General features: G+C 36.4%; 1 protein-coding gene across 10 annotated transcripts in view; it reads right to left on the bottom strand.

Annotated features, from left to right (window-relative positions):
• The window catches only part of POLA1 (DNA polymerase alpha 1, catalytic subunit), a 301,623-nt gene that overhangs the window by 170,332 nt on the left and 113,075 nt on the right, over positions 1-18,216 (bottom strand). For all 10 annotated transcript variants that reach the window (XM_016943107.4, XM_054676577.2, XM_063803909.1 and 7 more), the window contains 6 exons: positions 16,682-16,714; positions 15,814-15,906; positions 13,771-13,976; positions 11,532-11,664; positions 5,054-5,185; positions 39-213 (listed from right to left, as the gene is read on the bottom strand). In XM_016943107.4, coding sequence (XP_016798596.1) covers positions 39-213; positions 5,054-5,185; positions 11,532-11,664; positions 13,771-13,976; positions 15,814-15,906; positions 16,682-16,714 — 772 coding nt within the window. The remainder of the gene's footprint in view (positions 1-38; positions 214-5,053; positions 5,186-11,531; positions 11,665-13,770; positions 13,977-15,813; positions 15,907-16,681; positions 16,715-18,216) is intronic.

Here is an 18,216-nt window from a genome sequence, read left to right as displayed (position 1 = left end):
TTACCATGTGAGGTTCTATGTGAGCTTGGGACACTTACCCAACCACGTTGCAATGAGGACAGCATCAATTCCGTCTATTGGTTCACAGATCCGAGCCACGACTGGGTGGATCTGCTGGGCCAGGTAGTACTGGGTGTCAATGGTTAGATTATCCTGTTTCTGCAGCTGCTCAGGCGCATAGGCCCTCTGACTTGCAGTGAGGTTTGATCCATCCTAAAAGAAGATATGATAAAAAGACACGTAAAAAGAAGACACAGGTAAAGTTGTGAGCAACTCAATCACAGACACTTGCTTGGTCAAACAGAGAGGCAACAATTTAAATTTTATGTATCTACTTCTAAACATCAAGACCTCTTTTTGACCTATTGTTGAACATTTTGAGTAGGAAAATCAAGGACAACATCTCAATCTTGAGATCTCATCCAGTGTCCAAGAATATAAATCCAGTATATGTTGTGTTCTATTTTTTGCAAAAACTTGAAACCAACAAGATAGCAATGACTAGATTAAATAATTTCACCTGCCATATCACCAAACACTGAGAAGGCTTAGTAACAATTAGTGTAGCCAGAAAGGCTTTTTAAGGAGTGATAATTTAAAAACATGTGTATGGTCTTTTTTATTATGTTAATGTGATCCCTTCAGGCAAGAATTCTAGTCAAAGTAACTCAAAGATCCCGGGAGTAATATTTTCTATGAGAGCCATGTATCACTGAGAAGCAAATGAACAAGTGGAAAAGAGTGGGGAAATGAAATCTATAGAGTAGTAATTTATATGCAAGATACAGTAAGTAGAAGTAAAAATGACGTAGTGTCCTAGCAGAGTGGCAGGGCTCTAAAAGCCAAATATCTGGCCACTGGAATGAAGGGCATGTCATTTTGTACCATTTACCTGGTTCCTCCTCAAGAAAAGGAAGATGGGTCAGAAAGCCTCTTTTCAAGGGTTTTTTCTTTTACTCTATAAAAATAAAAGCTGTGAAATTCTATATAATTGGCCCATATCCAGCCTTGTGAATGATGTCACCATCATCTCTGAACCAAAAAGTTATCTCTACTGGATCAACATCCAACAACTCACTCACTCTTCCTCTCATCTGAAACAGAATTTAATATTCAAACTAGTAAATTATAACTATTCACAGTGCTCAGCTGCTCAGCAGAACTGATTATAATGTGAATCCTATTCTTTCATTCCTGCTACAATCAGTCCCTTTCCAGCTCAGCACCCAGCCCAAAGCAGAGGCAACCTTCCACACACCACTGTCTTTACCAGAGACCAGAGGCAGGGGCCTCTTTTTCTGGCTAGGCTCCTTATGAAAACAACCTGGGCCTGTTTATCAACTAGGTTCTACCTGTTCTAAGACAAAATGAAATACCTAAAAAGGAAGCAAACTCAGATTAAAAGACTTATTATTATTTGTCAGGAGTTTACAACATAGTAAAAGGAATTAGGCATAATTAATCAAGTTTAATTCTTCCTCTTTCAGAAGCTTGAATTGTTAAGATGATAATAAGGTGACAACCAATGATAAAAACCACGTGAAAAAATCCTCCGGCAGTGTCTTTTCACACAACTCAATTGTATTTAGACTGCCTTTTACCAAACACATAAAATCTGAACAATTTACGGAATTATGAAAAATTGGGCTACCCTTAAGATTACAGCAATGTTGAGTTTAACAATTTTTAATGGTGAATTAAAATAGAATTTATACATGTAAAATATTTTTTAAAGGCACCTGCCTTTAAAAATATTAGAGTTACTTTCTAATATTTCAGTAGAAGTTCTCCTAGTAAAGCATGGTTTTCAAAAAAGCAGTTGAAAACTTTCTGAGCATGCTTTCAGTTTAAAACGTTTTTATTCTAAATATTCACACAAAAGACTAGTTTTAACAAAAAGTGACACAAACATATTTCTTAGGGTATTTTAAAAATCTAAGCTCGAACATGGCTAAATTCAAAAGACTTGGTTAGATGACAGGTTTTGCTATGTCGTATTGGAAAAACATTTAGGCTATGACCTAAGATACATCCTTCGGCTGGACACAGTGGCTCATGCCTGTAATCCCAGTACTTGGAGAGGCTGAGCCAGAAGGATCACTTGAGCCCAGGAGTTCAACACCAGCTTGGGTGACATAGTGAGACCCCCATTTTTTTTTTGACCAAAAAAAAAAAAAGTTAGCCAGGCATGGAGGCATGCATCTGTGGTCCCAGCTACTCAGGAGGCTAAAGTGGGAGGATCACTTGAGCCTGGGAGATAAAGGCTGCAGTGAGCTGTGGTCATGCCACTGCACTCTTGCCTGAGTGACAGAGCGAGACCCTGTCTCAAAATTAAAAAAAAATAATAATAACCTTCAAAGATTTCATTCTCAAACCTGAGCAGGGCCCCATGGTATGTGCAAGAATACGTGGCATACATCTTTAAGAACAGATTAAGAAGCAACGCTGGTCTTCTTCAAGTGCCCATGTAGTAATTTGTGAACTTCACAAAGTACATACTTCAGAGAGACAACCAGGTGCAGTCGATTCATACAAAACTAGGTAGTCATCGTTAGTAGGAAACTAATGGGAAAATATTTTAAACTGGAGACAAGTGGGCCCCTTAAAATAATTATGTTAAAGGCATGCCTTATGGAAATTATGTCTAATGAAAGTTAAATAGTTATGGATTTAAAACCTAGCCAACAAATGGAAGTTGATTTAAGATCTGAGCAAATAATTCACATAGGTTTAATGCGTTAACAACCTACAATATAAATTACATACCAAAAACATTACTCTCTGAACCCATCTGAATAAGTTATCAGTAGGGTACTATTTCCTAAACGTAAATTTTAAACAAAACAAAACAAAACCTGTTTAGGATATAGGCTATTCTTGGAGGACACCCTTGCTTAAGGCAGCAAACAGTCCTCTTAAAAATGTGTCATGATGGGCCAGGAGCAGTGGCTCACGCCTGTAATCCCAGCACTTTGGGAGACTGAGGCAGGAGGATCACGTGAGGTCAGGAGTTTGAGACCAGATTGGTCAACATGATGAAATCCCATTTCTACTAAAAATACAAAAAAATTAGCTGGGCATGGTGGCGCGTGCCTGTAATCCCAGCTACTCAGAAGGCTGAGGCAGGAGAATCGCTTGAACCCAGGAGGTGGAGGTTGCAGTGAGCTGAGATGGCACCACGGCACTCCAGCCTGGGCAACAGAGCGAGACTCCATCTCAAAAAAAAAAAAAAAAGTGTCATGATACATTTTCAAAAGCATATTCTAAAAATATGGCTGCATTATGAAACAGAATAATTTGAGTGCTTAAAAGCAAAAAATTTAGGCAGATTTGGCTAGCAAACAGGTTGAAAGGGAGCATGTCCCATGGGTAGGGTACAAAGGCAAATTAAAGTCCTATAGGTTTTCTTGGGATATGTTAAGGAGAATAAGTTAATAAAAAGAAATATGAATCATACTTTTAAAAAGCAAATAAGGCACATACCAGTGGATGGAAATTGCTAAAAATACATAAAATTGGATGTACTGTACTACATTAGCAACAGCATTTTGAGCCTATGCATATCAACAAGACCTGCGAAAAAGGAACCTTAACACCTAACATTCAGACATCAAGGGACACAAAACAGACTTTTAAATACAATGATCATCCTATTTTATAAGTTACCACACATCTTCATTGCAGGTTTAGCCAAAACACAATTGTGGCTTGATTTCATTATTAATGCTATTTCACTGAACCTATATAATTTTTCAAAGTTGTATGCTGCCATCTGTTCTTCTCATTACCAATCTAAGAGCTTTTCCATGTATGCGAGGAAATAAGTGAAAAAAAAAACCTAGCCTATTTACCAAAATCTTTATTTGCATAATATGAAAATTGTTTTTTTGAGATGAGACTTGTCAGAGGCAATATGCAAAGCACATTAAAGGCTTGAGCGAGTCAGACATTTATGGAAATATTTTCCTGCAGGAATTGGCTTTCTGTAACAGTTCTTAATCAAGGGTAACCCTAGGGGGGAGACAGAGTCAAGTGCTGATTCCTGTCCATGTACTTAAATCATTTGTTATGTACATCCACAGCATATAGCAGGTATCAGCAGACTACTTTTAAATTTTCAAAAGACTCTGATTTAAAAACACATTGATTGTGGTTTGACAAATATCAATCATATTGCAATTACTTTTTAGGTTTATGTAAAAAATTTTTTTACTGTAACAACACAATGCAATAACAATTAGGATAAAACTTAATTTCTTTAAAAAAGTTTTATTCAGATAAATTATACCTTATGGTAAGTAGTCTATACCATTGTAATTTGAAAGAATTTGGATAAATGCTATGACCCTGACTTATCTTTACAGATAGAAGGGATGAGACCTCTCCTTTGTTAAAATAGTTAAGGGCTTCGAAAGTCAAAAAACTGCTCTTCTCTCTTACTCTCTCTCCTCACCCATTATAGGCATGCTATTATCAAAAGAACTGGTAGTGGCTTAAAACTGTGTTCCAGAAGGCCTAGAGGTACCTTGTGAAACGGAGAAGGAAGGGTAAGGAGGTGGGCCCTCTCCACTTGAAGGAAGAAAAAAAAAAAAACTGGTTGAATTGTGTGGTTTCCTCATAGGGTATGTTCATAGGATCTCTCAACTTCTCCGTATAATCATGTAGTTCATATTTTTTCACATAATTATTTGGACATTTGCTAGGGAAAAAATGGCATTTATTCTTTTATTATTCCACTGATATTTATAATGGGAACTGCTGCAAAAGGAAAGAGATAAATGAGGACTACTGCTGAACATATGGCGAAACTTACATTTGCATTAAAGTTAATTTAGGGTTAAAAGAGTAGCTACTGTTACAAATCTGTCATAAATGTTTTATGAAAATCCTAATGACATATGCCACACCTCTAATGTTTTTTAAATGCTATGAAACTAACCAGACTTTACAACATCAGTTATTGGGGAGAATGCTAAATAAGACACTGTGGTAATTTGGATTTTACTTTCAGTTCTTAAGAGGTGTCAGAGTCTTACGAATGTCAATAGTTTACCTGACAGATGACATATGACACAGTATCTCCAGCTTTCACCTTTCTGCCTCCTTGAGAATTTATCCAGAGGGCAACATGTACATGAGGTAGGCTTTTTTTATCAGGGTAATCCTGGGGATCCTTTGTCAATGCCTAAAAGAGGGAACAAAAAAGTTCTAAGCCTTAAAATAAAACCCTTCTTGCACAGATATACACTAAAAACATCTTTGCTAGAATCATACTAGCCACATAAACATAAAAAATGACAGAAGCTGTATGTAGAAAATATTGCTACAGAATCTTTAAACATCCCATCTTCAAGACTCCTCTCTCCTTTGTTCAATAACTAACATAACCAGATGCAACCCCAACAAAAAAGAAATATAAGTTAATGGGCCATATCACATGATACTTAGACATAAAAAGTTAAGACTATAAATTCAGTGTTATATGCAGTCTTAATGTGTGCAATTACCTCACTGAGTTAACTGATCAGTTGGGACTGATGAATAATGGCTACTCTGACTTAATGATTGTTTCTCAAAGGCTCCTCTGGCCTTAATAAATCCCAAAGGCACTAGAAATCACTGGATTTACTCATGCTGTCAATCAACCTCTACAGAGGTAGAATGAATTTGTAACAGAAAGTAAGTACTACGAGAACAGGAACAATGTCAGCCTTGCTCACAACTGCATGCACAGTGTTCCTAACGATGCTTGATATACAGTAGCAGCCAAATATTTGCTGAATAAATTATTTCACTCCATCTGTAATAATTCTCAGAATAATTTGTTCCAGTATTATAAAGTACCACAGGATGAATAAGACACAGTCGTCTGCTATTAGTGGAAGACTCTCTACCCTCCACCTCTCCTCCAAAAAAAAAAAAAAAAAAAAAAAAAAAAACCTCTAAAATAAGCTATATGTGCCATAAAGGAGATGTGAACAAAGTGTTATGGAGAGAACTTAGAAAGGTAAGAATGATTTCCACCTGAGAGCAGAAATCATGGAAGAAAAAATTAAGCTGGCACTAGAAGGAAAAGCAAGATTTTAAGAAAAGGTAATGGGGGCAAGAATATTCCAGGCAGAGAAACAAACAAAAAGGCAAAAGGTGAGAAAAAAACGCATTCTATTAGACTGGAACTCAATATGCATAAAGAAAAAGAGGGGGATACCCAGCCCTGGAAGGGGTAGGTTTCAAAAGACAAGAGAAAGGATGGGGACCAGGGTACTGCTGGATGAGCTCACCCATTCTCAAAGTGTGGACTGCAGAGCCCTGGGAGTTCCTGATATCCTTTCAGGGGGTCCAGAGATCAAAACTATTTTCATAACGATACTACCTGTACTGATGATACAGAAGCAATAGTGGGCAAAACTGCTGATGCCTTATAAACATGAATCAGGACGGTACTATCCAACTGTACTAAGAGTCACTGTATTCTTCACCACCATGCATAGTTAAAAAAAAACACTTTCACTTAAGAATGTCCTTGATGAAGCAGTAAGAATTATTTTTAAAGCTCTCAATAGCAAAGACTTGGAACCAACCCAAATGCCCATCAATGATTGACTGGATAAAGAAAATGTGGCACATATACACCATGAAATACTATGCAGCCATAAAAAAGAGTGAGTTCATGTTCTTTGCAGGGACATGGATGAAGCTGGAAACCATCATCCTCAGCAAACTAACACAGGAACAGAAAACCAAACACCGCATGTTCTCACTCATAAGTGGGAGCTGAACAAAGAGAACACATGGACACAGGGAGGGGAACATCACACACTGGGGTCTGCCGGGGAAGTAGGGAGGAAGGGGAGGGAGAGCATTAGGACAAATACCTAATCCATGCAGGGCTTAAAACCTAGATGACGGGTTGATAAGTGCAGCAAACCACCACGGCACATGTGTACCTATGTAACAAACCTGCACGTTCAGCACATGTATCCCAGGATTTAAAGTAAAATAAAACAACAACAAAAAAAACAGCTCTCAACCCTTGAGTACAAGTCTACTATTTCGTGAGATAAAACAAAGTACACACAAGGCACATCTGAAAAACAAAGATTGCTCAAGGGAAAGCATTTGTGCAACTGTTTGAGTTGCAAGCTAAACTAGCTGCCTTTTTCACAGAATATAATTTTTACTTGAAAGAATAATGGGCAAACTACTGTTATTCTGACTTGGGTATCTGGCAGACAATTTCTCAAAAAAGAAGTGAGCCTGCCACTTCAAGGCAAAAAAAAAAATCTGACAGTATATATTGTCAATGATAAAATTCAAGCTTTCAAGTGCAAATTAGAATTTTAGAAAACTTTTCTACTTCTGTGAGCCTGAAAGCTTCCCAATACTTAAAAACTTTTCTGATATAAGTACGAATATTTTAAAACGTAATTTTTGATATTGTACAATGAATGTGTCTATTTTGGAGTATGCTGTATAATTCAGGGAACCAACATTTAACAAATGATCAACTCATGCCACGCATGGGTAAAATATTCTTTCAAAGTACAACAGAGACCAATAGATTTTAATATAAGAGAACAGGAAAAGTTCATTGATATGGCTTCAGATTCCACATTACGAAGAAAATACCATCTGTAGACGTCTGGTGCAGGATCAAAGAAGAATACATTCAACTATCAGAAAAAAAATACTAAAATACTTCTCCTTTTTCTAACTACATGTTTGGGTTAAACTGGATTTCTTCCTATACTCCATCCCAAACCACATGTCACAACAGATTGTATGCAGAAGCAGAAATGAAAACCCAGACGTCGTCTACTGAGATAGACATTAAAGAGATGTGCAAAATTGTAAAATGATACCACTCCTCAGGCTAAATTTTTCTTTGTTTTGAAATATATAGCTATTTTTCATAGAAAGAAATGCTACTTTTTGTAATTATATAATCAGTTTGTTGCTATTTTTAAATAAATTAACAAATGTTTTTAAATTTCTAACACACTAAATATCGAGATAAACCACATCAACACGAGCTCTTGGGGGTCTTCAATTATTTTAAGAGTATAAAGGTGTCCTAAGACCAAGAAATCTGAGAACTGATGTAGAAGAATAAAGCAGGTCCTCAAACATGGCTGCACATGCCCAAGTTATGTAAACTTACTAAATTCCATACTCAGGGTAGCAGAGTGCCTAGGAAACTCTCCCAAGTATTTGAGTCTCCTCAAACTTGGAATACGTGAAGTTTTGATTGTCTTGGACAAGCAATACAATATAAAAATCTTAACTGATATAACAGTACTTAAGAAATCCATTATCTTCTTCAATGGATTATTCTTCAGTGCAATGTTAAGAAATTCTAAATTTCAGCTGACATACTTTCCAATTATTAGATGTAGGCTATTTGGGGACTTTACAAGCTAGTTTTAGAAGGCTTCATTTAAAAAAAAAAAAATGCTTCCTGGTGGTTTAGGCTCAAGTTAGCCAGAGCTATAAAAATCAGCTGCGAAGTATTTTGTGTTACTTTGTGAAATATATTTAAGCTAAGATTGCAGTAGTTCAGCAAAATCACACATGCTGTTTTTCAGTTGCTTTTGGCAACAAGGGCTAAAATCTCTAAAGGTAAATCCCATCACTTCATGCATGTCTCCACCCTAATTTAACCTGTCATTTTCAAGCCCTACCAGCATCACCTAAAAAAAAAAAAAAAAAAAAATATTGTCATGAGACCATCCACAACCAGTCACATACATAGACTCTTCCATTCCACTGTTTCGAAGCAGTAAAATGTAGAAACTGAATAGCTCACAAGTTTTAAATAGTGCAAGTATTTAGACAAATGTTAAAGATGTTCAGGATATATCACCTTTAACAAATGAATAGCTTACTGTAAATAGATACAGAACTACAATAAAGATAGCCCTTTCATCAGATTTTACTGTACTTGCATCAACACTGCAGAAATTCTTCTCTATTAAATAAAAGTTAAGAATAATGGGACAGTAAATACATTTTTTTCTTTTTCTTTTTTTTTTTTGAGATGGAATCTTGCTCTGTCGCCCATGCTGGAGTGCGGTGGCGCCATCTCAGCTCACTGCAATCTCCGTTTCCTGGGTTCAAGCGATTCTCCTGCCTCGGCCTCTTGAGTAGCTGGGATTACAGGCGCCTACCACCTCACCCAGCTAATTTTTGTATTTTTTAGTAGAGACGGGGTTTCACCATGTTGGTCAGGCTGGTCTTGAACTCCTGACCTCGTGATTCACCCGCCTCGGCCTCCCAAAGTGCTGGGATTACAGGCACAAGCCACCGCGCCCGGCCGACAGTAAATACTGTTAATAGACCACCAGCATCTTGAAACTATGGACCACGTATTCCTTATTCAACTTTATATCCCAGAATCAGCATTGTGTACATAAGAGGTACTCCATGTTTGCTGAATGGATGATTAAACAAGCAAATGAATTCTTTCAATGCTTACTGAACAACTACTATTTGCCAACAGCTATGCTAAGTGATATGGAGAATATAAAGACAGTAAGTCACAGTTTCAGTTCTGCCACAGAAAAATCTATTCACAGCCCCTATCATACTAGACACTAAGTATTAACTATTATTGTTAATAATAGAATGTCACTATAAGTTGATAATTATTGAAGCTGACTAATGAATACATGAGGATCCATGATACCATGCTCTCTACTTTTACATAAGTCTAGAAATTTCAATAATAAAAACTTAAAAGAATGCAGACATTGTCAGTATACCTATGACTCTAAGTTTCTTTTTGCACACTAGTAATATTGTGTCATCATTCATATGAGGGGATTACAGTGTGGGCCCACTACCCTAAAGGAGATGTGTTCAGTGTTATTTTGCCAATTATGCAGTCATGCTAGGACTGACACTCCCAAACTCATCCCTGGAAGCCCTTGTGATAGAAACCCAAGTTTCCAGGAAGGTAGACAGGATCAGGGATACAATATGCAGAATTGATGCAAAAACTGACCAAAAGAAGTCTTAAGTCGTAACTCTTACTCATATAAATTTTTGAGAAAGAAAACAAAATCTAAAAGGAATCTACTTTCTAGATGACACAGTGATTCCATGCCAATATGTGTACACTTCATCACTTAAAGTGGAGAGCCAGTGACAAGAAACATTGTCCCCTTCTAATGTATAAACAAATGTCTTCTTTCATGACATTAAGGATGCCATAGTCAAGGTACAGGAAACAACTTACCTAAGAATAAACATAAACTGTAAGAAAATATTCATCCCTTCTAGGAATCAAAGAAATGCAAATTCAATGCAACTGTGAAATACAGTTTCATATTCATTATGATAGCAAAGTTTTATTTAAATATCATCACCACTACATGCAAAACTGTGGTGAAACTGGCATATTTTGCTATTATCAATTGGTATCATCCTTTTACAAAGCAATTTGGCAAAAGCCATACAGATATTCACATCTTTTGACTCAAATATTTTCCTTCAAGGAACCTAAAATAAGAAATTAATTCATCCAAATGCAAAAAGATAAATAAACAAAGATGTTCAATAGAGTTATTTATAATAGAAAACATTAAATAATCAACAAATTTAAATAAAGATGTATCAGTGAAACAGATACATCTTTTTAATACACTGATTAATTTGATTTTTAAGGTAATATAAAAATGTGGGAAAATGTTTATGTTAAATGAAAATATATTTCTAAATAACACTGTAATTGCTGCAATATAAAAATGTTTTCAACAGTACAGAAATGTGCAAAAATGACAAGCATTACATTAGCACAGAGTACTATGAATGAGTCTTCATTCTAAAACTTCCATTTACTGTCAGCATTAGATTCTTTTATTTTTTTTGTATGCACTTTGACAACGAAATCTACCACAAAATGGGTAGCATTGTATTTGCAAAATTAGCTTCTGAATATACAAGGGTACTAAAATGGGAATAAATTTGTAACCTAACATTTTGTTTATTACACAATACTTTGGAAACCAAGATTCTGTTTTTCAAATTAGGTAAGAAAAAATATTCCCTATTTTCAACAACTAAGACTGTCCCTAAATAACTTTTGTCCCCAAAAGAATCACCATCTGTGAAGTTAAACACACACATGAATGCACACATGCACACAATAAGCTTACAGGCCTACACTCCAAACAACTATTACTTAGGGGAACTATGAAGAAAGTAGTGTTCTCCAGTCCTATGGAGTGATACAGTGATATCACTCCATAGGACCTCTGGAATGTAAACTGTATCACTCCATAGGACCTCTGGAAACAAGTCTTCCAAGAATTAAAGTAAGGACTAGACAGAGAAGGTCTCTGTGGCAGACATGGCAGTACCTGTGGCTGGAAGAGGTATGCTAATACTCAATCTGTGAGATAGTTGTTAAGCAGCTTTCATCACCAGCTAGAATTTATTTCAATTGCAAGGATGAGGTGGTTCTTCAACTATCTGAAGGAGGTGAAAAACACATGACAGCAGCTGGGCTCAGCAATAAATGCTACATTTACCTTGTTAATTTCAAACTGGCTCACTGGGACACTGCCATTTAGCACATTTTCTCCAATTTCTATCAGCCTCTTCTGAATGTTTTCCACTATAGTGTCCCGGCTTTGATCAGAAAGAATCTGGCCAATCACAAAGCTGCAAAAAAAAAAAAACAAAACAAAGACAGCAGTTGATTTTTTAATATATTTTACTAGTAAAGGAGAAGAAGGAAGAGAAATGCCATTAGATTAACATGTGGTTAACATTAGCTACAGTAAGAGCTAATATGAGGGTTAATGTCGAAAAGGCGGTTACTATTTGTTTTTTAACACCAACTCTACCGAAAGTTTGCCAGCCTTCTAATGTGGGGTTTGACCCTAAACATACAGATCATTTTTTATGTGGCAGCTAATATTTTATATAAAATGTGAAGAAAAGCATGTGTTCCATTATATTTTTATGCAATTACAAAATTCACAAGCAGTTATATTCTCCTCGTAAGATAAAATTTTAGAAGACAAATATTTCACTTTCCTCACAAAGCACCAAGACATTATCTCTGATATCAAGATATCATCTCCACCTGAGACAACAACCATGTGCTAGATGAGTAGAAATATGAAGTCCTTTACATAAATTTTTTTTAAAAAACAAAGATTTCAAACTTTTCTTTCTTCACCTTCATTTTGTTGCTCAGTGTTCTCCCTTACGCTATTCCTTAAAAACTTCATGTTATTCAACCAGACCCAAAGGAAAAAGAAAAAGGAAAGGAGTAAGAAAGCCAATATTTTATCCATTTCTGAGAAAATGCAGAGCGAGAGTTTGACAGCTGCATTATAATTTGTCAGAAAAAGAACCCCGACAAAAACATTTGTATAGCTTTAATTACTAATACATTTCTAACTCAAGAGAAATTTACTTCTATTATGATGCGTCTTTTCTTAGAAAACACAAAGCTGAAGAGAACACTCTAATCCACAGTCCATACAAAGTACTTTCCTCTTTGGGTACACTTGGGGGCAATGAAGCATTTCAAACATTTTTACATTTGGTAAAAGGCTCACAGTGACCTATACTCAGATGGTCAACTTTGCCTAATCAAGAATAGTTTTGCAGAAGCAATAATTGTTCAATCTCCCAACTTGATAGCAAGAGGAAGACTAGAAAACAAGTTTTTAAATGCCAACATTCAGAATATTAAAATTGATGTGAAATTTAGCTTTAAATAAAAAATTCTTCTACTTTCAGAATTGGTCAAGGTCACAAATTAAGACGGTACATGAAGCACCTAAAAATTCTTTTTTTTTTTTCTTTGACGGCGTCTCGCTTCTTTGCCCAGGCTGGAGTGCAATGGCGCAATCTCGGCTCACTGCAACCTCCACCTTCAAGGTTCAAGCGATTCTCCTGCCTCAGCCTCCCCAGTAGCTGGGATTACAGGCATGTGCCACCACGCCTGGCTAATATTTGTATTTTTAGTAGAGACGGGGTTTCCCCAAGTTGGCCAGGTTGGTCTCCAACTCCTGACCTCAAGTGATCTGCCCGCCTCGGCCTCCCAAAGTGCTGGGATTATGGGCATGAGCCACTGCACCCGGCCTAAAAATTCATTTTGAAATGGGTGCTTTATACATTAATATGACCCTTAAAGAAGCAGGCCTTATTATCACATTCTTCAGTCTCAGGTGCAAAGCTAGGAGGTCAATCATGATATTTACTAATTCTGAGGTACACACAGGATTTGAGAAGGAGCCCTTAACTTGGTATTAGTAAGAATCTTTTATATACAAATCATACGGGTGGGAACAAAGTCTCACTCCATGGCCCATTTTGAGTCCCAGAACATTTTAAGCCATAAAATGGGAAAATCTTAACAATTATGTTCCTCAAGAGGCTCTAGGAAGATTCAGGAGCACAAAACAAGGCACTTTCTAATAGCAACAATAGAGCAAAACAAACCAACATCAACAAAACCAATTCTATAAGGATCTGAAGTGTGAAGGTTTACCCTTACTATGAGTTAAAAACTCATGAGACGTATCTTACAGCAGGCATTTCTCACTGAGCAAATTTGGCTTTTTCTAAGTTTTAATCTACCTATAAAATTCCATTCCAAATAAGAATGATTAATAATTCTTATTAATAATAATAATAAAAATAACAAAGAAGTGTTCTTGGGCTTGACAGATTCATAAGCATTCTCTACATCATTCACACCTGAATTTTTAAAAGACAAACAAGAAAAGCAAAACTGAAAGCTGAACTCACTTTCCAGTGTCTTTAGCAAGATCACACCAATCTCTTCTAACTATATCTAATCCTTTGAGCTCCTGTTTGGTGACATAATTCCCATCCGACGTTGGCTCAACAACCAGAGCAGCGTATTTCTTTTTTTTCAGCAGTAGCAGAGACTTGAAAACCCCATCAATGTCTATTTCAAGCAGTTTGTACAACTTATTCACTTCACTTTTTACCTGTGAAAATTTCAAATATTAGTATTAGCTTCTCAAACATCTAATAGGGAGAAGATGAACATGTTACAAATTCCCAAGAGTTAATCTAAACAGAATTTGAAGTCATACAACATTGGAATTTTACTTGGCTTGTATGTAACATGATATTACATTGGGTATAAAGCAAAGACGTTGAAAACTGCAGGGACAAAAATAGATTAAAAAAAAGAGAGAGAGAGAGACAATAATAGATCATCCCATGCAACCAAAGGACAGGACTGGCTGGATCAGCCCCAGGTAATATATGAAAATTATGAAACAGTCCTTGTTGAATGTAAAGACTTAATGCATACATACAGTACTTGCCTTCAAACTATTCAGTTAGTTAGTGAATAGACAGTCCAACAACTAAATATGTGACCAGAAATAAAGAAGTCAAACTTTGACTATTAAAATAATGTTTAAGACCTCCCTTAACACCTTGACTATAAGCAAACAACTACATGCTGAACAAATAAAGAGTCCTCTGCTCTTTCTGACAGGGTCAAGGCACAGAACATCACCTCCAGGGAAAATACTCAACTTTTCAAGGCCCAGTATGAGTACAATGTGCCAGGCTTGCTGTCAAGTGAAGACTACCATTCAAATTCCACATATTCCAGGAGGGAAAGATAGGAAGTTGTTAGTTTGTAAGATGACATCTTAGTTTTAGTTCATGGGGACAACATCTTAACATAGCAAGTGTTTCTAAAACACTGTGAATTGCGATTGCAAATTGCTATTAAGAGGCTACAAATGATTATTTTTAAATGTCCCCTTGACTTTTCAAATATATTTTAAGTACTCCTGTAAAAATCACAGTTGTGAGTGTATATGTATGTATGTAGGTATTTATGTATAAAATGCACCTGAATCCTACCAGACATATGAATCACAATGTAGCAAGTACTAACGTGAACACATCTTAAACATATAACACTTAGACTGTTTTCAAAGGAAAAATGTATCTACCATTTAAAGAAAAAAAAAAAAAACCTTTGAATTTCACCCTCGAAACAAACAGCTGGAATAGGAATCAAAAACAAGAGGGGGCCAGGCGCGGTGGCTCATGCCTGTAATCCCAGCACTTGGGAGTCCAAGGCAGGTGGATCACAAGGTCAGAAGATCAAGACCATCCTGGCCAACATGGTGAAACCCCGTCTCTACTAAAAATACAAAAATTAGGGGGGCGTGATGGTGCATGCCTGTAATCCCAGCTACTCAGGAGGATGAGGCAGTAGAATTGCTTGAAGCAGGGAGTCGGAGGTTGCAGTGAGCCGAGATCACGCCACTGCACTCCAGCCTGGCCACAGAGCGAGACTATGTGTCAAAACAAACAAACAAAACAAAACAAGACCTAAAAAAAAAAAAGAGGATTGGGCATGGTGGCTCATGCCTGTAATCCCAGAACTTTGGGAGGCTAAGGTGGGAGGATCGCTTGAACCCAGGAGTTCAAAACCAGCCTGGGCAAAAAAAATCTCTACAAAAAAAATTGTTTTTTAATTAGCTGGGCATGGTGGCGAGTGCCTGTGGTCCCAGCTACTCGGGAGGCTGAGGCGGGAGGATCACTTCAGCCCAGGAGGTCAACGCTTCAGCAAGCCCTGATTGCACCACTGCACTCAAGCCTGGGTGACAGAGTGAGACCCTGTCTCAGAAAAAAATAATAAAGAAAGACAGAAAAATAGAAGAATTGAGAGACACCAAGTTTATTATTTTCAGAAGCACACACATTCATATACACATGAATTTATAGTGTTCCATGTTAGAAACAGAATTCACAAAAATAGGTAAAGCAGATAATTTCATAAAATTATCTCACCTTGTTTCCCAACTTAAATACTTCTTCCAGATTGGTGCTATTGGTGTTTATCATAATTGAATCTGTATCTCCATAAATAACTTCAAGATTCATCTGATGAAAAGCAAAAATTATAAAAATTAACAAAAACACAGTGACCATTACATACAATGAAACTAAAGATCTTCCATACTACAGAAATTACAGGCTCCACAGACTTTTCAAAAGTTTATGTTAATTATTATTTATTGTCAGGGTATACAATTAAAGATTAAGCCCCTATAAACCAGAAAGGAAAGCAACCTGACATCAAGAAAATCTCTCAAATTTTCTTAAAACAGAGAGTGGAGTGGAAGGGGAATTGTGTCTAGTTTCAACTGAAACAAAATACCAAATTAAATAATGAGAAAAAAGAGAATAAAAGACTAGGAAATGGGGTCTATATTTATCCACTGTACCACATGCTTAGTGGTCATGGCAATTTAAGAAGCGGAAACATAATGGATTCTATAAATTCAGGGGCACAAATCCATATTAAATTCTTAATACAGTTGCAAACAGTATTTAGTAGAACATGAAGAGTGCCAAAAAAAATCAATCATAACAAACAACACTAGAGCACATACAGTATAAAGGCCTGGAAATAAACTCTAATTAGCACTGTTACTAATTTGTTTGAAACACTCACATATAGGCTTCAAGCAGGGGCTAGATCATATCAGCACTGGTAAAAGAAAAAAGCTGTAATCCATTAGGAAGGATTATAAATGTTAAACTAGGCAACCTAAGAAGCAATTTCCAGTCTGTTTGGGTTACAATTTTCCTTGAATACAAAAACGTTACCAGTTATGATATTTAAGTTTTACACAATGAAAATGCTCAACATTACCTTTTGTACCATCTCTTTCGTATGCATCAAAATCTAAATGAAACAAAAGTCAAGATTAATAAGTTACACAATTATAAAGACATAAATAGAAGCACATAGAGATAGGTAACTCTCAATGATTTGCCATTTCCATGTATTTCTAAAGCTCTTGAAGGTTTTCTAACAACAGCCCTTAAAATAACAGTAACATCAATGTAATCTAAGTTTGCCTCTATGCTGACTCTGAGCCAGAGATATGCATGCATATATATACATATATATGTTTAACACACACACAATAAAATATCTCTATAACATGGCAAAAAAGCAAACTATTCTCATTACTAATACTTAAATAGAACTGCATGCCTAAAAAAAGCTTAACAAAGCATTTCAAATCTGGCAATTCTTATTCATGGTATTCCGGATCTTAAAAAGCAAAAAAAAAGCACCACTACATTTAAAATTCTTCTCTAGACTAAATTCATTGAAGAAAGAGAGTAGATGGATTTTCACTATATTGCCTGGAGCTACCCCAGTACCCAGTAAAAAGGTGGGGCTCAAGAAACATTCAGTGAATTAAGACGAACATGGATATCTGTTGATAGGTCTGTCCCCAGGCCCATATAGCTACAGATCAGAGATATTTAGATTACAACGTGGATAGAAATAAAAACTGATATAAATTATTTTGAGCCAAATCAGAAGTAACACATATTTAACAAACAGCCTCTTAAAAAATAGTAATATGACATAATTAGGACTCAGAGAGAAAGTGTGTGTGTGTGGGGGGGGGGGGTGTTTAAAATACATGTGCTAGATGCTGTGCAAGGAACACCTTGTGCATTTTCTCATTTCATTCCCCTAGATCTCCAAGGGGTAGCTACTATTAATATCCTCTCTTGTTAGATGCCAAAAGACAAAGAGAAATTAGTGTCCTAGAATGACAAAACAAGGATATGAACCCAAGCATTCTGACTCGAGTATGGGGTCTTAGTCACTCCATGCTATTGCCTCTCTGCTATCACCCATCTTTCAAAGCATCAGCCTAAAGCTGAGGTCACTTTTCCAATAGACCAAATAAAGATTTACTTCATTTATATTTCTTTCTCCTACTTCAATAGTCCTCCTTGTCAACTAAGCTCAAGCTTCATGGTGTCATTTCTTTCTCGTCTTCCCTATTACAGAGCTTTGTAAATCCTGCCTTTAGAGTATCTTTTATATCTACCCATTACTTTCCATTTTTTATTGCCCTCTCCCCTTTATTACTATCTCCCAGTTTTGTTCAGATGTTCGTTGTATTAATATTATGTTCTTAGACAAGGAAGCCCTTTCTCCTACCTGGGGGGTGGTGAATGGTGGTGAATTCTGATGAGGCTAAGCCAGTGGTTTTAATACTGACTGTACAGTGGAATCACCTGGGGATCTTAAAAAAAAAAAAAAAACAATATCTGGCCCCAACAGTTTTCTTACATTGCAAGCTGGCTTAAGGACCATTGGCCTAAGATAATCATGGCAATTCCATTCTGGAAACAATGATCAGTTTAGGCGTGAGC

Source organism: Pan troglodytes, chromosome X (assembly GCF_028858775.2).
Source record: "Pan troglodytes isolate AG18354 chromosome X, NHGRI_mPanTro3-v2.0_pri, whole genome shotgun sequence".
NCBI lineage: Eukaryota > Metazoa > Chordata > Mammalia > Primates > Hominidae > Pan > Pan troglodytes.
Note: the sequence above shows the minus strand (reverse complement) of the source record. Positions and strands in the feature narration are given on the sequence as shown.